The sequence below is a fragment of the Polistes fuscatus genome, unplaced genomic scaffold (assembly GCF_010416935.1).
Source record: "Polistes fuscatus isolate 324 unplaced genomic scaffold, CU_Pfus_HIC Scaffold13, whole genome shotgun sequence".
NCBI lineage: Eukaryota > Metazoa > Arthropoda > Insecta > Hymenoptera > Vespidae > Polistes > Polistes fuscatus.
Genome location: NW_025113031.1, coordinates 783,169 through 809,242, shown reverse-complemented (window position 1 = coordinate 809,242; position 26,074 = coordinate 783,169). Strand labels below are relative to the sequence as shown.

Sequence of the window (26,074 nt, the reverse complement as noted above, 5' to 3'; positions counted from 1 at the left end):
ATTATTATTAAAAAAGAAAGAAAAAAAAACAAAACTCTCAAAGAACAACACATAGAACAGAAGAAATAATTTTCCTATTAAATATTTCTCGTTAAGTTTTTACTCGTTCGAACAACCACGATTAACTAACAAATCGAACGAACGAACGAACGAACGAACGAACCGATCGAATGAATTAATGATATTTTCATAATACAGTTGACCTTATGCATCGACATTAGCGATAATAACTAAGTCACGAAGACACACTAACGTTTATTTAGTTTTCTTGATAACGACTAGCTTACTCATTTTATTTTTATTTAAAAAATTTATAAAAACCTGATAAACCTACCATAAAATATCAATGATAATTTTATTTTAACGGATAATCTTTAATATGAGAATACGTAATTTACGATAAATAAACGAACAAAATAGTAAATGCAATTCATTTCTTCTCCCCTTTTTTATTCTCTTTCCATCAACTTTATTTTACTTTATTTATTCAATTTTTTCACCTTTTATTTCCTTCTTCTTAGTTTTTTATTTATTTATTTATTTATCTCTCATGTGTATGTGTGTGTGTGTGTGTATGTTTGCTTTTCTTTTTATTATAAACTATCGTATGTTGCACATATAATTTTTATTTTAATTTACTCACGCCAATATTTTTCCTTCAGAAATCATTCATTTCAATTAATTAATGCAATATCATGAATAATTTGTTTATATATATATCAGACCTTAATTATAAAATTAAATTTTATATCATTGATAACATAATTTATTATAATTAATTATATATTGATAATAATATATTGATAAAATAATTTCACTCACTTTTCCCTTTATTATTAAATTATTCATTTAAACAAAGAGAGAGTATGTATTTATGTATATGTAATGCGTGTGTATATATAAATAATTAATAAACGTTCAGTTTGTTGAGTATATTGAATTCACACAAGGCGATTTGATTAATTTGTTTAAACGAATGTTCGTAGCACCGAAAAATAAGCCATCGAAGTTTTTAGAACCTACAAACGAATTTGTTACGTATAAAAAAAAGAAGCTTTAATTTTGTTAACAACATTATTTATAAAAAGCTTACATCCGTAAAGGTATTCAGTGATAAAGTACAAAATTTTCCTGACGTCAGTCGCATAAATTTTGTTGAACGCATCATACAAATGTGCATCAATTTTTGTTCTGTTCTTGTGATGTCGTACCAATTGCAATGATAAAAGGCATCACCGAGAATAGAACTCTAACAAAATTTTCAATATTTCAATAGGGCAAATATTGTTTATAATGGAACCTTAATAAAAACAAAATACTTCTTTTATGAGACATTCTCCCATGTAACAGTAGGCCAAAAGTGTACTGAACACGCAGCTGACGATTAAAGAAAACGCGAGTAGCATTCTCCCTTCTCCTTCAGCCGTACTCTGAAAAAAAAAATAAAATAAAATCTATAATTATTATTACGATTATGTACAGTAATTATGATTTCAATTGATTTATTAATTTATTGTATAAACACCTGAGAATCATTATTTAATATTCATTATTTATTATATATATATAATTTATTATATTTATATATTATATATATTATATATTTATATTTATATACTTATAATATTATATTATATTTATTATATAAATATTAAATATATAAATAATTATTATTATTATAATTATTAAAAATATAAATAATTATAATAATAATATTATATAAATGTAAATATATAAATATTACATATAATGTATATTTATTATATAAATATAATATAATATACATTATTTAATATATACTATATTAAATTTTATTAATATAATTTTATAATAATATAATATATTTAATATATATAAATTTTATTTAATATATGTGAGATAACCAAACACTTAAATGAACATTCGTGAAAAGATTGGACAGTAAACCCTGGATAGCTCAATGGTTAAAGAGCAGTTGCCCGGAATGCGGAAAATCTGGGTTCGAATCCCGGTCTCTTCAGTCAGTCCAACGGGTCCAATTTTTTCACGAATCCTACATATATATAAATTTTATTTATTATTATTCTTTATATTTAAATAATAATATTTGTTGGGTTATTTAGCCATTGGAGAGGAATTTGTATTTCGCGTCGCAGAACTTCAATAGGCGCGGGGTTGATGGTCAAACAATGGCACGCAGAACAACGGGGGGCCTTGTGTTTGGGCCTTATGCCCGCATTGGACACTTACAATACTTCTGTTCGAGACTGCTGGCTAACTAATAAAATCGGTCGTGCAAAAAAAAAAAGAAAACATGCTAAAAATATACATTACCCAATCTTAGTAGATATATTTTATAATATGCCCCGGGCAATCTATACAATATTCAGAATCAGTACATTAATCATAACATATATAAATATTTAATTCAAAATATTCGCCTTCTTTTATAATATATATGCGCCCATAATTATTTCGTTTATTCAAAAATTTACGGGGATTACCCATTGTTACATAATACATAAACCAGAAAAAATATTGAAAGATAAAGATAATATAAAGATGATATAAATATAATACTGATAATAAAATAATATAAATATAAATAAACAAATATATTAATTAAAATATATAAAAAAGATACATAATAATAATGATAAGTTTAAATAAATAAATAAATTAAAATATGTATATATATATATATATATAAAAGAGAAAAACAAAAGAAAAAATACATGCAAATAAATATAAATAAATAGATAAAATATACACATATAGAAATTAACAATAAATAAAAAGACTATATATAAATATATTTACAAAATTAATAAACAAAGTTAAACAATTAAAGTGAGTGAAGTGAATTATTAAAGTGGTCTAAATCAAAATGAAAAAAAAAACAGTAAGTTTATTAGTTATTTCACAGCACATTATTTGAAACTAAATGAATTCAATGTAATGTTTTCACGATATTGTCAAAAACGAACCGTTAGATAGTTTTCATTATTTCAATATTATATAGAATTCATTTAATGTTCAAATGTAATCCTTGAAATATCTCAAAACAAGATATATATGACTTAAATCACTTTCATAATTATGGGCACATATAAACCTTCTTTTTTCTTATTATCAATATTACTCTTGTATTACTTCAAAACTTACTGCAAGAGTGTCATATCCCAAAAGACAGAGTTGAAAAGTATTTCCTACTAATTGTTGCAAAATCACTAAATTAAATTCGTCTTCTAGAGATTCTGATAATCTGAAACATATACACACGAGCGCATGAATGGTAAATATTAAATTGACAATTATACAAAAAAAAGAGAAATAAACTTTTTTTGGATTTTTCACCTAATTAATCGAACGTGTCTAACAATTAGATTTTTCATACGACGTTGTCGATCTTTAGGATCATCCAATACATGTTTAACCTTGCAAGAAAGAGCAGAAAACAATCCACTGACATGAAGTACTAAACTAACAAAAAGACAATCGGTACCAACGTAACCAAAGACAATACTGGGTACAATTAAAAATTGATAACAACAAAGACAGACGTATGTTATCACATCAGTAGGCTCGATTAGGAGCCAAACTCTATACGGTAATCTGTATCCATAAGATGAGTTAGAAATTACTGGAACATTAATAAATAAATATTTTTAGTATAATATTTATTAAAACGAGAAATTAAAGAAATTAATAATTGTTAATAATTGTTAATAATTGTTAAATTATTAATTGTAAATTAATAATTGTGACCTTTTGATATCGTAAGCGAGTCTTTTGAAAACATATCGAATGTACACAGAGAAATTCACTCAGAAATACACGAGTTCAAAGAATATTTAATAGTGTTCGTCAATTTATAATTCAGAATTGCATTTAAATGGAAGAAGGACAGATTGAAAATATCTAGAATATGATTTTTAAATATTATCCTTGCATACGCGATGTAATCTTTGTTAATATCAGTAATAGTTTTTTTGCTTATTTTCATAATAAGCTTACATAATGTGATAATTACAAACCAGTAACGATATAAATTCATTAATCATTAAGATATTTTTTAAAAATCACAAAATAAATATACTAGATCTTTTTTCGTAACAATCATAATGCGTTGCCTAATTAAAATTACATATTGAATAAAATGAAAATGTAGAAGAAGCATTGATTAGATATAAAACTCATTACCCATTTCTACATTCGTCACCAAAGACATGAAGTAATACGACGAAGCTGCTGCAAAACATATGATCAAGGTCAATCTTACAAATTTCTGACTGAATTTGTTGTAATTTAAAAAAGCCATTTGCTCGTCTCTGCTCTTATAATTATCAATGATGAAATCTGTTCTGATGTCTTGTAAAAGTTTCGTTAATGATTTTCTCTTAATCCTACAAATGCATATCTTCAAAAGAGCCATCAGGTTGAATACATTTTCCAATAAACACACAACGACATATGTTAAATTTGATATATTCATCGCAATATCAATGATCGCTAATGAACAATGAATAGTCAGATACGTTGTGAAGAATATGAACTTTGATTCCTGAACTTCCTCTGGCCAAATTCCAGCACATCTCATTGTACGTTTCGTCAAATCTATCACTTTCACAGTTTCACTGAAGTCAAGATCCTAAAAAATGAGATCCCATACGGATTTTGAAAATCGTCGATTCAAAATCCTATCAATTTTTGATATGCAAAATAATAAATAACATATTTGTGATCGATTTAATTTCTTTTTACATACAACAAGTAAGTTTTTTTTCCTTGATTATTATTATTACTATTATTATTATTATTATTATTATTATTATTGCAAATGATTCTAAATCACTGAATTATACTGAAACAACTTTCGAACTTTTCGTACTTGCATGATTTCGTAATAGCTTGAGCTTTTCTCGCAAGCTCGTAACGAACTAAAGAAAAAGATCGTTTACAACTATTCAGGTAGACTCGGTTTTTTTTTTGGACGTAGATAATAGAAAAAAAAAAAGGAATGGGAGAAAAACTTATTTTTGTTCTTTCTTTGATCGAATAACTTTCTTTCCGAAATGAAAAGACTTATACAAAATTGTATTATTTTTCTTTATGCTCAAAAAATTATTCTTCTTTTTAATGAACAACGTATTATGATAAATAATTCGTCAAATTTCTTCAGAGACCAGACAGTAGCAAACTTCTTCAACGTTCTCCTCAAATATAATCATATTATTATGAACAAACTTTTCGTTATCCAGATGAAAATTAAAGAAACTTTCAAACATAGTAATATTTAATAAACTTTATGTATCACAAAGACTCTACGTTTTTACTCATTTAATTAATCGATAAGGATCTTAAAAATTTATGATTTCTCGAACGAGAAACTCGCAATGCTATTTTTTCTATTAGCTCTCCACTATTATTATTATCTTTCTATATAAGTAAAAGTTATGCATTTATTATTTCTAATATCTCATATGTTTCTTTAATTTCATATTGACTTCTTATATCGTTTATATGATTGCGAAAACATTTATATATGTGCCGTTTATTTTGAAAGTGGTGTTCGAATCGAGATATTGAAGATTTTGCGTTGGATTCAATTTAAAAATATGCGTAATTAACAATATTTAAGAAATAATAAATGTAATTAGTAATAAATAATGTAATTAGTAATATCTAATAATATCTGTAGACGACATTTGACTATCACTAAGCTATCTACTGATAAGAACTAACGCTCTCTTATATCCTTTGTTGATCATTGTTGAAAATCCTTTAATCCAAAATTACATAACAATCTAAAAATACTAAAATCAAAACGTTGCAATCTTTAATTTTATGTATTAAGTGTATGATTCCCTTTATACACATGCGCAAGGTTCGGAAAGTCATATAAACAACATTTAATAAAAGTACTTTCATAGAGGACAACGTGCCAGTCTGAAAGGGAATTTCGAGGAGGACGGTACATAGATTATATATTCCGAGCTTTTAGACAACAATAGGCATTTCTATCGATTAATTAACAATTATTTTAATTCTCTAATACACTCTTCTTATATTTCAGTTTGTTTTAACACATATATATTGGTTGAAATATTACATTACCTATTAACGTATTTTAAATAAAAAATAATGTTGATATATATTTTTCTTTTATGTTTTTAGACGACTTTTTTAAACTTGTTTTTAAATCCTATACACCAATCAACAATGTTAAAATCATTGTTCAATATCCTTTGTTGATCATGTTGAAAATATCTATGTCACATAGAGATACGTTTAACAAAAAGTTGGTAAGGATTTTGTGTAATATAATATTCAATTATTTATTTACAAAATATGATCACATTAAATATTTATATCTACATATTTTGTATTACACAAATAGTAGATAGAACCGAAGTAAAAATATTGTACCAAGATTTATCGATTTGTAAATATACATAAAACTATTATATGTATATATTTTCATGGAAAATAAATTATACGCAAGTAATATATACCGAAGTTGCTTATTTTGTAGAAGTGTTCGATTAATTCGATAATGAAGTAAAATAAATGTATTAGTATTTATTATTTCCACAACAGCTGTGTATTGTAATAATCCATAAGGCTTAATTGCATCGCAGTTCTACTTTACATAATGATTTATATTCACTTTTTACGATAAATTCGAAATCTCACACTCTCTCCCCCGCTCTTCAATGTTTTATTTTCGATATACTAGTCCTAAGAAAAGAAAAAGAAAAATTTAGAAATTTGTTGATATTCGCAAACAATATAAAATAATACAATGATATATATTAAATAAGAAAGAATATTTACGTCTGTATTTGTTTACTGCCACTGAGAACTATATATGGTGATTGAGTTTCTTTTTGCTTTGCTTGTAATAAATTAAGTGTTCCCAAAGGTGTATCCGTCGAAGACATTCTTTTCATTAAAACTTCTTGTTCAGCTTTCTTCATGCGCTTTTCCACCTGTATCAATATTTATATTATAAATATTTTTCTTCCAAAAATTCATTAATTCATACAGAACATAAAATTTAATAAACTACCTTATTCTTTCCAGGTCCTTTTCCGTGAAATTTATGTGAAAGATAGCGAAAAGCTTCCTTAGCACTTAAAACATGTCCATCATCATCTATATACTCCAATTTAACATTTGGTTTAAAACCATCTTTCTCTTTAAAATCTGACGTAGGGCCATTGAAACGATCTCTTCTTCCAAATTTATCATCGTCTCTAAAAAGAAAAAACAAAAAAATAAGTAACATGCATGCATCGAATGCATCACAAATTGTGAAATTATGCTACACGAATAAAAAACAATTTAAAATTCATTAAAAGCTTTTTTCTCATTTATTATCTTCGTCATTCCTCTTCATCCCTTAATAATGTAAAAGTACTAAGAAATGCAAAAGAAAAAAACAAGAAAACATACATACCCATACGTCTTGTCTTCTATAGAATAATTCTGAGCTTGTAAATGTGCAAAACGAGAAGCAGATGGCCTGTTACTGTCTTCTTTTTGTAAATATCCCTTACTCATTGCTAATTTTAACGCTCCGCCAACACCTTGACCAAGGGATGGCTCTGCATCCAGAATTGCAGCTTCCAACGCTATAGGCTCCGTTTTACTTTCATCTAAACACGCGATATAAAGACAGACAGAAAGAGAAAGAGAGTAAAGTTATTTATATAAATATAAAAAATTATATTATGCTATAATATAAACAATAAAAAATAAATACCCAAATGTACAGTATTCCATGCACCACGACCATCATCTTCTTCTTCGTCGGAAACAATCTCATCTTTGATTCCATCTACCTCAAAATCCTGTAGTGAAAAAAATGAAAATAAAAGAAAAGAAGGAATATAAATATTTTATATTAAAATAAATGTAGAAGGAAAAAAAAAGAAAAAAGAAAAAAGAAGAAAGTACCATAAGTTCTTGTCCATTTTCTTCTCTATTACCAGCTAGTCCATATGTAGGAATGTCTCCTAAAGTTCTACAAAATTCAGCGGTAGCATTAAGAACTATGTTCGTAGATTGATTTTCATCCGAAACCGTTGATGACTCTTGCTTAGCATTTTCTATAACATTTTTCGCATTCGTCGTTTGTAATTCCTTTAAACGGTGCGCTTTCTTTAAAGCCATTTGCAATTCTAACTCCTTATCGTCGTCCTCAAATTTGATTCCTGTTAAATCTTCTTTAGGACCTGTTCATAAAAAATACATTCCAATAATGTTAAACATAATGAATGGCTAAATAAATGGTATTTAACAAAGTTATAAAAAAAAAAAAAAAGAAAAATCAAAGTAAACTTATACCTTCTAAATCGTCTACGTCCAAAGTACCGTCGTTTTCTCTGGTATCTTCGATCTTTTTACTTCTTCTACTTCCCAAATCTCGTAGATAATCATTTTCTTCAGGAACCAGATCATCTGCCTTCAATTTTTTTTTCGTTCTTATTTTTCTAATCTAAATAAGGAGGAATGAATAAATGAATTAATACCAAGAGTATTAACATTTAGCTAACATAACGTTTAGTAACGCAACACATTAATTAATTATAATATTTAAAATTGAACCTTTTTCTTTGGTTTTTTAAACTTTTCCAACTCTTGCTCGCTATAATATTCACTAGCTAATTGTGGTTCTCTTGTTTGCAATGATTCTAACTTTTTATTTGCTAAACGATTTTTAACAATTTCTGAACGACGCTGTTTTACTTCTACTGGATTATAAGTACCCAATACAAAGTTATCCTTTTTTTCTCCTTCTATTTCCTCATCATATTTATCTAAAATGTTCTTCTTCGACATCCCAAATTCATCTAAATGATCATCCTCGTACGCGTTGTAAACAAATTTTTTCGTTTTATTAATAACATTTCGTTTATATCGTTCGTCATCTATCATATTCACATTTACAAGAACGTCGCTTTTTTCGTTTAGTATATTTTGATCTTTCAGCGTTAAAACCATTCCTTTGCCTTCTGTAATACTTTCCTATGGAATTTCAAAAACACAAACTTTTAATCTCTGATAAAAGAATATTGTGGTCTATTTAATATTATCAAATAATAACTCACTATATCGTGTTCCACCATCATACCCTTTAAATCTTTTTCCGTATAGGCCAGATTACGTGAAATGGATATTTCTTCTTTAAGAAGATTTCCAATTCCAAATTCTTCGTCCAACTGATCCAACATTTTGGCCTGAAATAGAAATTAAATGAAATTCCATTTAATGATCGTTTCTGTGTAAATATAATATATAAATCTAATTACAAAAACCAATGATTACCCTTTCTTCAGCCTTTTTCTTCTCTTCCTGTAAACGTCTACTTTTATCGATCCAAGCTTTTGCATCGTCATCGGAATCATCTTCTCCTAATGATTTGATTTTTGCTAAATTAGCCTCGATCTGTCTCTTTTGTTTTTGAGTACTAATTTTTTCCTTTAATTTGTGTGTTTTCAATTGTTCATTAGCATTTGGTGCCGGTTTATGATAAAATTCACCCAAATCATCCTTAATTTTGTTAGGATCATCTTTCGATACGCTATCAACTTCTAAAGGTTTTAAACCTAACTTTGCTCTAAGCTTATTCGTTTCTTCAATAGATAAAGAGGTTTGCGACATGCCATCTTTTATAGGAGATGGACTACGCTGTTTGGAAATCTCTGGCGGAGGTGGTGTCGAAGGATGCGACAATCTTGAGATTTTTGGTGGCGGTGGTGCATTGACAATTTCAACTGTAAATATTAATGTAAATTCAACCATTACCGTGTAATATATACAAAAATATCTATCCATATATATTTTATATTTCTAAAATATTTTTAATATTAGAACAAAATCTGAACTTTGGTCATATTTAATGTGTTATTTATTCGAAATAATAATTATATGTATATAATGCTTGTACATGTATGATAAAAAGCAAACAATGAAAAAAACTTAACCATCACTATCGTAGTCCTTGCGTTCTTTCCTTTTATGTTTCTTGTGATGTCTATGCTTATCTACTTTCTCACGTTCTGGTGTATGACTTCTTGAACGGCTACGATGACGTTTTTTCTTAATATCGCGACTTTTTTCGGCTTTATGTCGTTTGTTCGAACCCATTTTGACTTGCAATTAAAGAACAAGAAATAAAACCAACAAACCTAACCACTATAAATTTCGATATGTAATTAACTATGTAAAAACAGCAAATAATAAGAATACAAGACTGGTAACTTAAGTATTATTTTTCCCTAAAACATTTATCCCCATTTATTTGAGCTTTCCTCGAATTCCGCTAGAAATGATCATGATCGTCCTTCGTAAATAAAAAATAGAATCCATAGATCTTCGAAGATCTCGTTACCCAGGATAGAATAATGTTCGTCAATGAATTTGGTATAAAAAATTTCAAACTATTCGCATTAGTAGTTAAATTGAAAAAAGTTTAAATAGGGAAGTTTAAAAAGAATAGAACGAATAATTTGAAATAAGCGCCATTCACGCGCGCCATCATGCGCGCCATCACGCGCGCCACTCCGACATAGCGGAGAAAGACAAAAGCTGAGAGTACTGGGAGAGTGTTAGTCAATCGTGAGTTGGTTATACTGATACCATCTACGTTAGAAAATATTATAAAAGTGAAGATGGCAATAGAGTGTGGTATACGTATTTTATTTTATATCATTTTCTCTGTTTTCATATTAAATTCATGCGACGGTGCAGCGACAGATATTGAATTAGATGCTAAGGCTCAATTACTACATAGACTCGATAGTTTGAATCTTCTTCTTTATACATTTTTGTTAATATTAACTGTATTAACTATATGGACATTCAAGCATCGTCGACTAAGATTCCTCCATGAAACTGGTTTAGCCGTCATTTATGGTAAGAATAATACATTTCTCATAAGTCAGAACATTTCATTCTTACTTAAATATTATCATCACTGTTAACTGATATTTAATAAAATAAGTAAACGATACGACAGTTTTATATCGAACATTAAATATCTTTTATAATCTTACTGTCACCCTATATATATATTCTTAACTATCAAACGTCTCATAGATCTTGACTGATTATGTTTTATGCAAAATAAAACACTTTATTAGTCGCTTTGTATTTAGGAACAATTGAACTACATCGTCATTTTTGTAATTGCGTCATGATTGCACTCAACGTCATGTACCCGTATTATATCTATATATATATACATGCATACACATATATATATATGCACTTATTAAATCATTTTATCAAATTTTCTTCTCTCTTTCTCTCTTTAAGGATATTATTATATACATAATAGAACTTTCACTTTATTTTATAAATCTCTTAAACAATCTTGTATTAATGCATAAAGTATTATTTACAATCTTATATAAAATAGCAAACGTAACACAATACATTACAATATTATATAAAGATAAATATGATCCATAAAAAGTTGCTCGTATATTTTAACATATGTTTAACATATTTATTATATATGCAAATAATGGCCTAAGCAATCTTTACATTGATTATTTCTGAAGTTACATACATTTATATTTTATATTTTGTAGGCTTGATCATAGGTGCAATCATTCGTTATGGATTTACAACAAATAGTGCTATACTACATATGCCAGTTGTACCGGATAACAGTAGTAAATATAATCAGTCAGTACCTCCAGATACATTATGGTTGCGTTTTCCTGAAGACAAAGGTGGTGGTTTAATTAAAAATAAAACATTCGCTTATACTTTTCGTGGAGAAATTTATAAGGAAGACAATGAGATTGATTTGAAGGTAAATTTTACCATCAATTGGTACTATATTTACTATACTATAGGTACTATATAATGGTACTATATTTTATATTTTCATTACAGGCTACTTTTGATCCAGAAATATTCTTTAATATTATACTGCCACCAATCATTTTTCATGCTGGATATAGTTTGAAACGGGTGAGTAATATTATTTTGTTATAGATTAACCGTTTGAGTGGAAAAGGTGTTTAAAAAAATGGTGTCAGCAAATGCTAAGCAGTGCGATAAGAAATCTGAAATTTGAAGCAATCGCCTAACTTGATACTCAAACGGTTAAATGACTTCTGATATGAACACACATATGCACATTTATACTATTCTATTTCAGAAATATTTCTTCAGAAATTTAGGAGCAATTTTAATGTATGCTCTACTTGGAACATCGATATCAGCATTTGTCATTGGGTAATTATTAATATATACAATTTTTTAGTTTACAAACATATACAATTCTATTAAATTCATTGTCTCTTTGGAGTTCTTAAAATGGCATAATATTTGGTCTATTTGTTGTCTGCGATAATTGTACTATCAATGGGTTCATTAATTGGCTTTATCTATTATCTCTTCTTAAGAGAGAGTAATACTTTGTAAACATCGTAAAAAACTTTTTCAGTTGATTATTTCAAATAATGTTATATTATATTGTAATGAATTATGTTTTTCTTTTCAGAGCATTGATGTATGCGTTCATACAATTGATACCGCATCTTTCTACATCGTTTACATTTTTGGATACTTTATACTTTGGTGCTCTAATATCTCCAACAGATCCACTGACAATAATTTCTATTTTTAATGATCTGCACGTAGATGTTAATTTATATGCTTTGGTATTTGGAGAAAGTGTACTTAATGATGCAGTCGCTATTGTTCTCAGTGGGTATGTATATTTTAAATATTTTAACTCTTTCTTCTTCAAGTATTAAATATAATAAAAATTATATTTTATCTTGTCTATTATTCCAGTTCGATACAAAATTATGCTGAACGTTATCAGTCTGGATCAGGAGGATTCGAAACGGTAGCATTCTTCCAAGCATTTGGCGATTTTGTTGGTATTTTTAGTTTATCTCTATTCATTGGTGCTACCATGGGATGTATTACTGCATTGTTAACTAAATTTACTAGAGTTAGAGATTTTCCTCTCTTAGAATCAGCTCTATTTGTCTTAATGTCGTACAGTACATTTTTAATTGCAGAAGCTTCAGATCTTACAGGTAAAAATAAATTATTACTTAAATAAATATAGCACTTTAATAATTGAAGATTTTTTTATCAGAAAATATAAATATGTTATATTTTGCGTCTATAGGTGTGGTTGCTGTTTTATTCTGTGGCATTTGCCAAGCACATTATACATATAATAATTTAAGTCCAGATTCTCGTCAACGAACGAAGCATCTCTTTGAATTATTAAATTTCTTAGCTGAAAATTTTATATTCAGTTATATCGGTGTATCGATGTTTACCTTTCCAAAACATCACTTTGATCCAGGCTTCATCTTTGCTGGCTTTGTATCCTCTTCAAAACTATGAATATAAGATTATAATAAATGTACGCGCATTTGTTTATATAACATGTAATATCCTTAACTATATTACAATAGCTTTGTGCGCTCTTAGGTCGTGCTGCCAATGTTTATCCTTTATCATTCATATTGAATTTAGCAAGAAAACCAAAAATTTCAATGAATTATCAGCACATGCTTTTCTTTGCTGGTTTACGTGGAGCTATGAGTTTTGCTCTTGCGATTAGAAATACAGTGTCTGATGCTAGACAAGCTATGCTAACTACGACAAGTTTAATCGTAATCTTGACAGTGATTTTACAAGGTGGTGCGACAACTCAGTTCTTAAGTTGGTTCAATATACCGTAAGTGTCAATGTACAGTATTGAATATCTGTTTTATTTTTTTAACATCTATAACTTCATCCTAATTTCTTTTTCACAGCGTTGGCGTAGATGAAGAAATAGAAGGCTTATCACAAAATGGAGTACGTAGTGTAAGTACATTCATTTATTCAATCTAATATAATTTTATGTTGATATGTCTTTACACCTCATAATATCGTTACAATATAATAAATGCAACGCTGTAATAACATTTAAACCAAAAAATGATTTCATATGAAGTTATGAATATTCATTGAAATGAATGTGTATCTTTAAAATATCATTTAATTTCTATTTGTATTTAATATTTGTAAAATGAGAAAGAGACATATTTAAAAAAGCTACATATAATTCCATGGAAATAATAAAATAAACTTGATCATTTTTACTTTAATAATTGCCATTAGCAATATTTTATAGTATATATCATTTTGATATACATATTGCATAATACAAATTGCTTATTATAATAGTATTTTATTTGAAATTAAACTTTAGCGTATTTTTCTTCTTATCGCATATGTTGCTGTAGGTCTTAGTAACTCTGTACAAAATACAATTATATTAATTGTAATACGTGTTACAAAACATATAGTTGTGCAATGTAAATTACAAATTATCTTAGAGAAATATAAAAACTTGTCCTTTGGTACTTTACTATTTGGATGTAGAAGTATTTATGCATGACAGCTTTAACTTGCATCATGTTTACATTATTCTTTCATTGGATCTTATTCATCCAGGTGTACAATTCACTGGACACCATGGAGGTGTGTATTATTTCATCCAATTTCTATTTTAAAATTGTTTCATGCATATAAACTGGTAACTTTTAAACATTGATGCATAGAGTCATATACCAAGTTCATAAATGTTTTCTAGATAAAAAATTTATACGCCTAATATCAGTGTTGAATATATAAAGTAAATTTAAAAATTATTAAATATCTTTCTCATTATTAGAAGGAAACAAAATAATCCGTACGCAACTGATTTATATTTTGTTTTAACAGCATGTATTAGTTTTATTTCTTCACTGTTTTTTCTTTTTTTTTTTTTTTTATTTAAATTTCCCTTTCCTTTTCATTTTATTTCAATTACACAGCATGCAAATAACATTATAAAATTAATATCTTATTAATATTAATGGATAATTGCACTTTAAATAATTAATCTAAACAATACAGTTGTTTAACTTGCTAATATTGATACATTGATAGTCTGGTGGCGAAGGTGGCTTTGGCGATCTGGACATGCGTAGGGAAAGAAGTCCTCCGGTATGTTTGCACAGAAATTTAAAGATTCTTTGCAATTTTATAAATATTAATAGATTAATAATTATTACATTCAAGTATATTGATCTATTGATTATTTAATGCACAAATAGTAACAATGATTGTCCATTAAAATCATATATACACTCATACATAAACAAAATTAATATTGAAAGCGAGTTAATTAAATAATTGTTGCTAATTTATGTATTGCATGCAACAGTGATATATAACATTGAGAAACATACAACAGATTATTATTGTAAATATCTTTTTACAATAATCCTGCTTCTTTACAATTCCTAATTATATTATTAAACAGTCATATTACAGAGTAATTTACGAAATATAAATATCACTAAATTTTTGCTATTTGCATGTGCTTTTTATTTTTATTTAAAGCGGTTACTTTTGTTATCCATTCTGTATGTCAAGGTAGTAATACAGAAAAAGTAAACAAATTTGTATTAACATGTGTGTGTATATGTATACATGTATCCAATGAAATTTAATTTTAAAAGTAAGATGTTTAACATACAATTTAAAAAGTTGAATTAACATAAATCATTTTTATTTAAAGCTTGTAATTTTAATGTTTTTTATCTTTTATATAAACATATACATATACATATACATATATATATATATATATATATACATAACTAAAGAATAAAAAGATAAATGTACGAGCATGTTTTAATGACAAACAATATAATTTGAATGTAACAAATAACGAAGTAACATTTGTAATATTCAATTAAAAGGACTAATTTTTATATTCTAATTAAAAGCTATAGAACTTTGTAGAAGATTTGATAAATTTCTATGAACACATTGCTATAAAAAAATAAGTATTTACAATGTAATACTTACATTTATTGCATTAACTTTTCATTATAATTTAATTTAATTTATTTTGGTTGTACCTTATCTTTAAAAAAAACATTATATGATCATACAGGGTGGATAACAAAAATGTTATTCAAATTTCACAGTATAATTCTATGCAGGATGGATCAGTGCCAACCAGTGCAAAACCTAATGAGAAAGCATTGCTCGCTAGAATATGGGGTGATTTTGACACACGATATATGAAACCACTATTAACGCACTCTAGGCCTACCTTGTTAGAAACATTACCAGTGTGTTGTGGTCCATTAGCAAGGATTCTTACAACGACGCAGCAAATGACACAGGTATAAAACATATATTAACGACATACAATTATAATCATTTAAATAATACTTTTCTCTCTCTCTCTCTCTCCCTCTTTCTTTCTCTTTCTCTCTTTCTTACCTTAGGATGATGTTTCAAGAAAAATTGATTCAGATTCTGACTTTTGTCTGGAAGATCGTGAAATGGAACGAAGAAGGATGAACGTACAGCCGGTGAGTTTCCATCAACCTAATCTCAATTACACAGTTAATCCGTGCTATCAACTTAACAGCACAGATGTCACTAACCTTGATGAACCATACGTAATTCTTAATTTAAATAGAAGATAGAAATAACACAAGAAATCTTATTTCTAATATCTCTCTCTCTCTTTCTTTCTGTCTCCTTCTCTCTCTCTCTCTCTCTTTCTCTCTCTCTTTCTTTCTTTCTTTCTATCACTCTCTCACTCTCTCACTCTCTCTAGTCTCTGTAAAAATTGGTATTTCGCGTATATATTTTATGTATCAATTTTAACTTAATGGGTTTACGTCTCTTGAGCTACACCCATATGTACTTACTTTAATTAACGTGTACAACAACACAAATCATTCATTTTATATGGTAGTATCGGGGAATTTATTGAAAATATTGTTTTATTTTTCTTCTTTTTTTTTGTTTTTTTTCATTTCTTATTGATAAGTAATATTATATATATTCTATACAAATCACTATTAAACGTATCCATGACTCTTTCATATAAAATGTGTTGATAAATCTATATGCATGCGGGACTAACTTTTCTATTTGGGCAAGAAATGGTGATATACATAATCAATTTTATCAAAATATATAGAAAATGAGGTAACAAATTAGGTTCATTAAAAACATTTCTATCTTTTTCTGTAATATAAAATAAAAATAAGAGTTCTATATAGTTATATGCGTATAACTATTAGATCAAAAGAGTCAATATCTCTAAAATGATAAAAATATTTTAAATAAACCCAGTTGTGGCCTCCACCTTGTATAAGGAACTATTTTGCACTAAAAAATATTTTTTATGAAAATATTCTGTGCATAAAAATGTAGACATGTACTAAGCGATGCAACATTTTAATATTAGAGTAAACTTAATAATGACATTTTAATAATAATAATATAGTATTAAAAAGAAAAATAAGTATTTCCATAAAAAAAAATGTGTGTATCACTATTTGATTTACCACATTTCATTGTGTATTTATCATAGCAATATTAATGTGAAATATAGTCGTATATATTTATATATATGATTATAATATACATATACGTGATATAACAATACATGTATTGAAAAGCCATTGTAATTAACAAACTTATAATATCTCTATGTTTTCTAATAAATGTTAAGTTCTTTTTATTGGTAGCTAGCATTATAAATCAATGCATAGCTTATGTTAAATATTAAAAGATTAACGGATCAGTATTTATTTGCCTAAATATTGCAATATTATTTATTTGTTTGATTTTATAAATATTTCAAATTATTGCTATTAAAGATAGATATTTAATCTTATATACATGTATATATTTTATTTATGCATTTAGAAAATTATGTTTAATGTTTCTCAATAGGAAAAAAAAAAAAGAACCTTTTATCTTAATGTAACTAGAGCATTTCGCTGAAATTGCTTTATAAATGCTTTCAATTTATTTACGCTTCTGTCCAATGGTTTGTCAGCATTTTCAAGCGAATTACTATAGTTCACATTTGATTGCGATATTACCGGTTTTTTAGAGAAAAAGAAATCATGATGATGATGAGGATGATGATGATGAAGACCTAAGAATCATTGGAATGGAAGGATTTATTCCGTTACGAACATTATAACAACAAAGAAGCCAATCAAATAATTTTTTGATCAGTTAAATTTCAAGTGATTTGCAATGTGCAATATAAAAAAAAAAAGTAATTTAACATTTTTATTTAACTAATATAATTTTTTCTTTTCTTTTTTTTTTCCTTCTTTTTCTTTTTCCTAATAGTAAAAAATTGTGATAGTAGAAGCGGAATATAAAAACATTTTAATATAATTTTTCTCTCTCTCTTTCTTCTTTCTCTTTCTCTCTCTCTTCTCTTTCTCTCTCTCTTTCTCTCTTTCTCTCTCTCTCTGATAGGGAAAACAATGTTGAGCGATGTAAACGTCGTAATATACATGATTACAGAGTTATTTGTTATTTAACATACAACTGTTAGACTTATGTCTTTGTCAGCTTCCTGAATGAAATAGTAGTACAAGCATAGCATTGATATAAATTATATAAAAAGGAAAATAGAAGTAAATAATTTAGTTATTAAGATCTTTGTCTGTATTAGTAAGCATATATAAATATATCTTGTGATTTTTGGGAAAGTATTATTATAATAGGTAGTACTGAACGTCTAAATGTTCTGGTGTATATACATATATTCTTGTAATTTGAGTTACGTACAAGTCACATACAATTACATTGAACATTAAACATAATTTTCTATATATATATATATATTATTGTTTAGGCGATATTTGCCTAAAATGCAATCAGTCTTACGTGTACGAGAATTTACAAAGTAAATCAACGTTTTTATATTGTTCAAAAGTAGCATTTAACAATATATTTATTTAAGGCATTTAAAACAAAACAAAGAAGAAGAAAAAGTTGTTCTAAGAAACTCTAATACACAGTTCCTGCTCTCTACTTTAGATTATTTTATTCTCGTGAACTTTTTATTACCATTGTATTTATTTAATAGAGATGTTGACTGAATTTATTTATTTATTTTTCTCATTTCTTTTTCTTTTTTTTTTTTTTTTCTTCGACTAATATATTCTAATCTAGTTTAATATTTAATTTAATATTATAATTTCTTGCATGCCGCCTGACAAGAATAATCTTTTTCATCTCAGGCTTATAAATATCATGCAAGCAAGGAGTGTCGTATAAATAGCATTAATAATTTATACACATTTGCATTTTTTGCTACTCGATTTTGTGTCGATATAAATAAAATATTGAATGTAATAACATGTACTAGAATAATAACAACATACTTTTCATGCAAATAATTACATTTAATGAAAAAACTTATGCTATTTGTTTCTATTATCGTGTTTCTCTCTCTCTCTCTCTCTCTCTCTCTCTCTCTCTCTCTCTCTCTCTCTCTCTCTCTCTCTCTCTCTCTCGCTCATTTTCTCTATCTATCCATCCATTTTTCATTCTTTGTTCTAACATAATTCTTTAAGTTGCATTAATAACAAGCTTTTTCCTAGAATTCCGGTAAAAGTTGCCCGTGAGCTTACGTCACAATTTTTGGTATCAATTTCAATTATAACTATATTAACTCAACTATATGAAATATACAATAGAGATAAATTATTTTCTTTTCTTATAATATTATATAATAATTTAAATATCTTAGTATACTTATACATTTTTTAATTACATATTTAATAGAACAAAAAAAATATCGATTAACGATGATCATCTAAACGATAATAACTAGACATTATCCTATTTCACTGACAATGAAAACTTGTTATTAAATTTTTTTCAACAAATGTTAATATAGCAATTAATTATACTTTTTTTGTAAATACGATCCTCTATATATATATATTTCACGTTCGTTTTATTGAATGTGAAAATAATTATGCTGATGTATGTAACCGATGTATAATGTTAAATAATTAATAAGAATTTCAAGTAAATTCTTGATGTATTTAATACTTTATGGGGCAGCTGGGAACAGTGACAGGAGAAGTTAGTCCGGGACCAGTACCACTGCATACACGCGTCGCCCTGCCAGGTTTGATCGGCAGACATTTATAAAAATTACTTAATATTGAAAATTACTTTAATCTCTCGCTAATGTGTATTATTAAATGTGCAACGGACAAATATGTTATTTTAATGAATTCATAAAACTTAAACAAAAGAAAGTTTTAAAGTTCTCTATTGCCAAAACGAAAACACTGCTTATGTCCGGTCCAATTTTTATTGGAAAAGCTTCTACGAAAACTATTTCCTAAAATAATATTTCATTTTAAAATGGAAAAGAAGAAAAGACAACAAATTTCGTTTAGAATATAATTGTAAAAAAATAAAAGAGAAAAAGAAGAAAGAAAGAAAGAAAGTGTCATGAATGTTACTCCTAATATATCATTTGTATATCGATCCATTTTCATTATTCGGTGGAGGTCCTGGCGGTCAACTTTTTATTATTATGTAAAGATCTTTTCCATATATGTAACAATAAATTACATAAATTGTCTTATCTTTCTAATGGATAAACATTTAAATGTGTTTAGATGTGAAATAAAATTAAAACTTTTCGTTTAACAAAATTTCCTATAGATTTTGCTGTTATGAGCAATCATTATTTTATGTCAAGTGCAGGGCTTACTTTATGTAACGAGATGCACAGTAAAAATACCTCTTATATAATAATTTTTTATTATATATGATACATTTTATACATATAAGATTATTACAGATAAATTCGTTCTGTGATTTTAAGTGATAATATTAAAAAAAGAAAAGCATTAGTTCGAAGTGTAGGTATATTATTTGTAAAATGTATCAATTTTTGATCTGTGTATGTGAGCTAATACATTACAGTTGCAAATATTATTAGTAATATTTCAACTATGGTGAGTGAATATATTTAATATATATATATATATATATTTATATAATATATATATATTAAATAGAAAATACATTCAACTGGAAATGAATCCAATGGAAATTCTGACACACGATATACATATAACAATTAACTTTGTTCTTTGCATATAGATTATAGAACTTATTAGTTGAACTTTCTTGTTTTCTTTTTTAAAAAGAAAAAAGGTTATCCATTATCGACATAAGTTTAAGTATAAGACTTCTAAAATGACAAATAGAAATACATAAATTGTTAATTTTTGATGTTGGCTGTGAACATTTATACATAGTTTAAATTCTAGATGCAAATTTCTTGAGAATATTTGAGAATAATATTTAATTAATATCTTTTTTTTTTATAAACAATCTTCAATTTCTTATGTAGAAAGTTATTTTAATATACATTACATGAGCCAATGGTCAATATGCCCTTACCGCATTGTACTTTTTGTCTTGTTTATAAATATAATTTGGCATGCAATTGTCATTATAAAAATATATAGAAATAATAATGTTGTGATACCATGTACTTCATTATGTAATGTTTAATAAAATGTTTGTAAAAATAAATAAGATTGTAAACCGATTTGTGTGGTTAAATTTAATCGTTGAATTAATTGTTTCCAATTTTAATTGTAGAATCATTCGATCACTTGACTATCAACAATCTGCCTCATTTTATCTGTAACAGAAAACATTGGACCATGTCCCGGTATTATAAAATCAGCAAGATTAATAATACGTGAGCGCATGTAAGATTGAACTTTTTGTAACTCTTTTTGACCGAGACTTTTCCATATTAATGGATTTACAATATCCTCTTCCTTTTCAAACAGATCACCTGAAAAACATCTTTACTGTCAGAATGAAATCCTATATGAATATTAAAACCATAATAATTATGAAAGAAAAACCTGTAATAGCGACACAACTAGATTGACCATTAATATTAGTTTGAACTAATACAGTAATATCTTCCGACGTATGACCTGGTGTTGCAAGAACTTTAACACCGTCGCATAGAATATATTCTTCTATAAATGAAATAGTATTAATATATAATTAAAAATGAAAGTTAGATTTTCTCTTTATTCAAGACGTACCATTTTTAAGATTTTCTTCGTAAAACAAATCACCGTGCTGTACAGAATGACCTACAATATGCTCTGCATTGGTAAATAAATTATTATTTCCAATATGATCGGGGTGACTGTGTGTACATACAACATAATCAATTTCTGCTGGTGTTACATTCTCACGACTAAGAGCTAAAATCACGCGTTCATCGATTTGTTTGGTATTTTTTCTTTCGTTCTTTCTTTCTTTCTTTTTATTTCAAATATATTTATAACTAGGATTAATTAGCTCTCCATGATAGATACCTTCCAAAATTTTTTTCTGATCCCAAGCAGTCATAGTATCGACAATAATTAATTTTGGTCCTTTTATTAAAGTGCACGAACAATTAGCGCACATTATTCTATCATCCATTTGTTCGGAGTATCCATTAGACAAAACTTTGACTTCGCACATTGTCTTCCAATTATTCTTATTATCAAAATAATACAAACGCGAATAAGGAAAATAATTTTTACGATACTACAAATAATCCTTTTTACATTACAGTTGAAATAAATTATTACTAAAAGAAAATTCCAAAGTATACGAATTAAATATCACGATGGTGAGGTTAAGTCAAACTTAATGCTTCAATGACCTGTATATATAAACACGGACGCACTTTGAACGATATAGGACTTGAAAATAAATCTAAATTCAATTACAATAATGAAATTGGTAATTATCCTTGTATTATTTTATATGTAATATTTTCTTCGATTATATGTAAATAACTATCTCTCGGAGAAATTATTTATTACTTTTTTATTTATTTTTATCTGTCTATCTACGTATCTATATATATAAATATATATATATATATACACATACACACAATATATACAATATATCCAACATATATATATATATATATATATATATATACATGCATATATATTCCATATGTATATTGAAATTGCTGTTTCAATTACTTTTTTAATTATGTTTATATCATGTTTGCATAGTATTGTTTATCAAATGAACCAACAAAGCCATGCCTTGTTCTGAGTTTCAAAGGAATTACTTTGATGCTGGATTGTGGATTAAGTATGCAATCTATTTTACATTTCATGCCATTACCCATGGTTCCAAGTGCAAAATTCAATTCCTTACCTAATTGGCTTCCACGAGATAATCATCAAGATTGGCAAATTGAAGGGGTTGGTTTAAAAATGTTAAATAAATATATAAATGTTAAAATTATAAATAAATATGTTAACACATTAAATAAAAACATATGCAATTTCAGGAACTAAAAGAATGTTGTGGAAGAGTATTCGTTGATTCAACGCCAGAATTTTCTCCTCCTCTTGAAAAAATAGTAGATTTTTCAGAAATCGATGCTATTCTAATATCAAACTATACTTGCATGCTCGCATTACCATTTGTAACTGAAGGTACTGGTTTTAAAGGGGTAATTTATGCTACTGAACCAACATTACAAATTGGAAGATTTTTTATGGAAGAATTAGTAGAATTTATAGAACAGACACCTAGAGCAACTTTGGCTAAACATTGGAAAGAATTATTACATATATTACCACCTCCCTTGGCCGATGCTCTTAAACCAAAATCCTGGAGGCATATATATGGTCTGTCGGCTATAAATTCTGCTTTGTCAAATATTCAATTGGTCGGATATGATCAGAAATTGGTAATGTCGGAATATTGGAAATGAAATCTTACATGATATAATAATAAAATGATACAATAATGGAATATTTTGTCTAGGATATATACGGTGCATTGACAGTTACACCAATAAGTTCTGGATATTGTCTAGGTAGTAGTAATTGGTTGATATCATGCGATCACGAAAAAGTTGCATTTGTAAGCGGTTCGTCGACATTAACGACTCATCCAAGACCTATGGAACAAGCTACGTTGAAGCATGCTAACATGTTAATATTGACAGGTTTGACTCAAACGCCGACTGCTAATCCGGATACGATGCTCGGCGAATTGTGTATGACTGTTGGTAAGTATAGAGCATAATAATAATTTGCTTATGTACATTTATTTATGTAATACTTCTTTTAGCTATGACACTCAGATCAGGTGGCTGTGTTTTAATACCATGTTATCCTTCGGGTGTAGTATATGATTTATTTGAGTGTCTTAGTACTCATTTGGATAAGTCTGGATTCTCCCAAGTTCCTCTTTTTTTTATCTCTCCCGTAGCAGAAACTTCCTTAGCCTACTCAAATATTTTAGCCGAATGGTATGTATTAACATTCAATAGCGTTTATCATTCATATTCATTATTTATTATTAATTTCATTAATTCTATCATTTCAGGCTTTCAACAAATAAGCAAAATAAAGTCTACCTTCCGGAAGAACCTTTCCCTCATGCATTTCTTGTTAAAAATGCGAGACTCAAACATTACACTTCTACCTATGCGGAAGGATTTAGTTCAGATTACAGACAACCTTGTGTTATATTTTGCGGTCATCCTAGTTTAAGATTTGGAGATGCTGTACACTTTGTTCAATTGTGGGGCAGTAATCCACAACATACGATTATTTTCACAGGTATATATCAATGATATAAGTAATAGTAATAGTAATAGAAGTTAAAATTACTATATTTTAACGGGAAATATTTGTCTTTTCTATTCCAGAGCCTGACTTCTCTTATTTAGATGCGCTTGCACCATTTCAACCATTGGCAATGAAAGTAGTTCATTGTCCAATAGATACATCTCTTAATTTTACCCAAGCTAATAAATTAATTAGAGATTTGAAACCAGAAACCTTAGTTATTCCTGAATGCTATACTCAACCACCAATAACTGCGATACATAGGACAGATCTTGTTATTGAACCCGTTGGAGTAAGACACTTAAATCAATTTTTGCTTTCTTCAATTTATATCTATTTATTACAAAAATGATTTTTAATGTGTGATTTATTGAAGGAAAAGCCATTAATTACTTTCAAACGGAGTGAAGTTATAAAATTACCTTTGAAACGTAAGAAAGGGCGCGTGTTTATCGAACCTGACCTGGCTGGAAATATTGTTTTAAATGAGATTAGACCAGGATTAAGCCTCGCGTCGGTTACTGGTGAATTAGAAGTGAAAGATAATGTATATACGATAAAGGTACCGAAAGATAAACACATACAAATATTAATATATATATATATAAAATAATAAATAAAAGTCTGTGCTGAAACGAGAAATATTATTTGCGCAGAACATAGAAGATAGATCTAATTGTAAACGTAAAGGATCTTCTGGATCGCCAGCACCAATAAAAGAAGAAATTCTTAAGGAAAGAAAGCACGAATATGGTGTATTGGATCCTCAAGAATTGATTTTAAAACTTAATCAAGAAGGAATCTTAGGTGCTAAATTACAACATAGTCCGACTGCTACTAGTATTCATTTGGTAAGATCATCATAATGTCTCTTATTATCAATATTCAATTTACCTGTCGATTAAAGTCCTTTTGTAATTATTTTTTTAGCAAGACGAGGATACTTTAATTCAAATAGGAGATAACTCAACTCATATCTTTTGCAACGGTGATCAAAAAATCAGGAGAAGATTAAGAGCCATTATAATGAAGTGCCTAAAACAATTTTAAACATTCGTACAAAATAAAATAAATGAAAGTAACATAATAACATTTGATTATTTTATATACCAATGTATATATATTGTTTTATTTATTTCTATTTTCATCGGCTCATTAGTAAATTGATATAATATTAAGTAAAACAGATATCTTTTTCACGTTAATTATCAAAATACACTTATAAATATAAGACAGTACGTACCATTGTTGCTAATATAAATTAGAAAATGGCAGTATCATATGATCATTTTGATTACGATTGGATAATTTAAGATATCTTAAATCTCATTTTTTTTTCTTCATAAATTACATTACGAGTACTATCTTTAATGTATTTGTTACATTTCACAGAGTGATTGAATAGACTGTCAGAACAAAAAGTCTATTTATTTAACTAAATGATAACACAAAGAAAATCACTTGGTAAAAGCATGAAAATTAACACAGTTAAATGCTAAAAGTAATTAAATACGTCTAAACAACTAATTAATATACGAATACATGATAATGCAGAAATACAACTAGCT

At 27.3% G+C, this 26,074-nt stretch overlaps 5 protein-coding genes across 11 annotated transcripts; 2 read left to right on the top strand and 3 right to left on the bottom strand.

The window, feature by feature from the left end:
* Window positions 1-952: 952 nt before the first annotated feature.
* On the bottom strand, window positions 953-4,645 carry LOC122513922 (odorant receptor 13a-like). The gene is made up of 6 exons (XM_043630456.1): window positions 4,183-4,645; window positions 3,337-3,622; window positions 3,145-3,244; window positions 1,320-1,430; window positions 1,094-1,249; window positions 953-1,019 (listed from the first exon to the last, which is right to left on the bottom strand). The coding sequence occupies exons 1-6, from the start codon at window positions 4,577-4,579 to the stop codon at window positions 969-971; spliced, it is 1,101 nt and encodes a 366-aa protein (XP_043486391.1). The 5' UTR covers window positions 4,580-4,645; the 3' UTR covers window positions 953-968.
* A 1,896-nt stretch (window positions 4,646-6,541) lies between these two features.
* On the bottom strand, window positions 6,542-10,221 carry LOC122513883 (U4/U6.U5 tri-snRNP-associated protein 1). The gene is made up of 11 exons (XM_043630392.1): window positions 9,972-10,221; window positions 9,313-9,761; window positions 9,096-9,224; window positions 8,593-9,012; window positions 8,332-8,482; window positions 7,942-8,219; window positions 7,748-7,835; window positions 7,442-7,640; window positions 7,052-7,238; window positions 6,817-6,971; window positions 6,542-6,720 (listed from the first exon to the last, which is right to left on the bottom strand). The coding sequence occupies exons 1-11, from the start codon at window positions 10,132-10,134 to the stop codon at window positions 6,693-6,695; spliced, it is 2,247 nt and encodes a 748-aa protein (XP_043486327.1). The 5' UTR covers window positions 10,135-10,221; the 3' UTR covers window positions 6,542-6,692.
* A 366-nt stretch (window positions 10,222-10,587) lies between these two features.
* Window positions 10,588-20,227, top strand: LOC122513884 (sodium/hydrogen exchanger 7). Of its 6 annotated transcripts, none has more exons than XM_043630399.1 (14): window positions 10,588-10,902; window positions 11,583-11,809; window positions 11,893-11,970; window positions 12,161-12,237; window positions 12,506-12,715; window positions 12,802-13,052; window positions 13,148-13,350; window positions 13,443-13,708; window positions 13,788-13,839; window positions 14,473-14,499; window positions 14,950-15,006; window positions 15,999-16,199; window positions 16,305-16,391; window positions 17,936-18,135. In XM_043630399.1, the coding sequence occupies exons 1-14, from the start codon at window positions 10,659-10,661 to the stop codon at window positions 18,026-18,028; spliced, it is 2,073 nt and encodes a 690-aa protein (XP_043486334.1). In that variant the 5' UTR covers window positions 10,588-10,658; the 3' UTR covers window positions 18,029-18,135. The 6 variants fall into 6 exon arrangements, with proteins under 6 accessions (XP_043486334.1, XP_043486329.1, XP_043486331.1 ...); XM_043630394.1 differs by having other exon boundaries at window positions 10,591-10,902; window positions 16,014-16,199; XM_043630393.1 differs by lacking the exon at window positions 17,936-18,135 and adding an exon at window positions 19,918-20,227 and having other exon boundaries at window positions 10,592-10,902.
* Window positions 20,228-21,371: 1,144 nt separating this feature from the next.
* Window positions 21,372-22,725, bottom strand: LOC122513886 (metallo-beta-lactamase domain-containing protein 1). 2 transcript variants are annotated; one of them, XM_043630401.1, is made up of 4 exons: window positions 22,227-22,725; window positions 21,948-22,112; window positions 21,759-21,878; window positions 21,372-21,685 (listed from the first exon to the last, which is right to left on the bottom strand). In XM_043630401.1, exons 1-4 carry the CDS (start codon window positions 22,375-22,377, stop codon window positions 21,486-21,488), a joined length of 636 nt encoding a protein of 211 aa, XP_043486336.1. In that variant the 5' UTR covers window positions 22,378-22,725; the 3' UTR covers window positions 21,372-21,485. The 2 variants fall into 2 exon arrangements, with proteins under 2 accessions (XP_043486336.1, XP_043486337.1); XM_043630402.1 differs by having other exon boundaries at window positions 21,948-21,998.
* LOC122513885 (integrator complex subunit 9) lies at window positions 22,551-25,593 on the top strand. Its single transcript, XM_043630400.1, has 10 exons — window positions 22,551-22,641; window positions 22,929-23,123; window positions 23,213-23,617; window positions 23,695-23,941; window positions 24,004-24,184; window positions 24,262-24,497; window positions 24,587-24,798; window positions 24,883-25,068; window positions 25,163-25,357; window positions 25,437-25,593. The coding sequence occupies exons 1-10, from the start codon at window positions 22,633-22,635 to the stop codon at window positions 25,554-25,556; spliced, it is 1,986 nt and encodes a 661-aa protein (XP_043486335.1). The 5' UTR covers window positions 22,551-22,632; the 3' UTR covers window positions 25,557-25,593.
* Window positions 25,594-26,074: the final 481 nt, after the last annotated feature.

Excerpts from the sequence above, each read along its gene's own strand:
- LOC122513922 (XM_043630456.1), bottom strand. The coding sequence starts at position 4,579 with ATGAGATGTGCTGGAATTTGGCCAGAGGAAGTTCAGGAATCAAAGTTC. Across the intron at positions 3,623-4,182 it reads GGTGACGAATGTAGAAATGG|TAATTTCTAACTCATCTTAT; the intron begins GTAATGAGTTTT and ends TTAATGTTCCAG. Across the intron at positions 1,250-1,319 it reads GAGAATGTCTCATAAAAGAA|AGTTCTATTCTCGGTGATGC; the intron begins GTATTTTGTTTT and ends AAATTTTGTTAG.
- LOC122513886 (XM_043630401.1), bottom strand. The coding sequence starts at position 22,377 with ATGTGCGAAGTCAAAGTTTTGTCTAATGGATACTCCGAACAAATGGAT. Across the intron at positions 22,113-22,226 it reads TCAGAAAAAAATTTTGGAAG|CTCTTAGTCGTGAGAATGTA; the intron begins GTATCTATCATG and ends GCGTGATTTTAG. Across the intron at positions 21,879-21,947 it reads CGAAGAAAATCTTAAAAATG|AAGAATATATTCTATGCGAC; the intron begins GTACGTCTTGAA and ends TTTCATTTATAG.
- LOC122513884 (XM_043630399.1), top strand. The coding sequence starts at position 10,659 with ATGGCAATAGAGTGTGGTATACGTATTTTATTTTATATCATTTTCTCT. Across the intron at positions 11,810-11,892 it reads ACAATGAGATTGATTTGAAG|GCTACTTTTGATCCAGAAAT; the intron begins GTAAATTTTACC and ends TTTTCATTACAG. Across the intron at positions 13,053-13,147 it reads AGAAGCTTCAGATCTTACAG|GTGTGGTTGCTGTTTTATTC; the intron begins GTAAAAATAAAT and ends TTGCGTCTATAG.
- LOC122513883 (XM_043630392.1), bottom strand. The coding sequence starts at position 10,134 with ATGGGTTCGAACAAACGACATAAAGCCGAAAAAAGTCGCGATATTAAG. Across the intron at positions 9,013-9,095 it reads TGATGGTGGAACACGATATA|GAAAGTATTACAGAAGGCAA; the intron begins GTGAGTTATTAT and ends GAAATTCCATAG. Across the intron at positions 8,220-8,331 it reads GGACGTAGACGATTTAGAAG|GTCCTAAAGAAGATTTAACA; the intron begins GTATAAGTTTAC and ends TTTTATGAACAG.
- LOC122513885 (XM_043630400.1), top strand. Across the intron at positions 24,185-24,261 it reads TCAAATATTTTAGCCGAATG|GCTTTCAACAAATAAGCAAA; the intron begins GTATGTATTAAC and ends CTATCATTTCAG. Across the intron at positions 25,358-25,436 it reads CTGCTACTAGTATTCATTTG|CAAGACGAGGATACTTTAAT; the intron begins GTAAGATCATCA and ends TTATTTTTTTAG.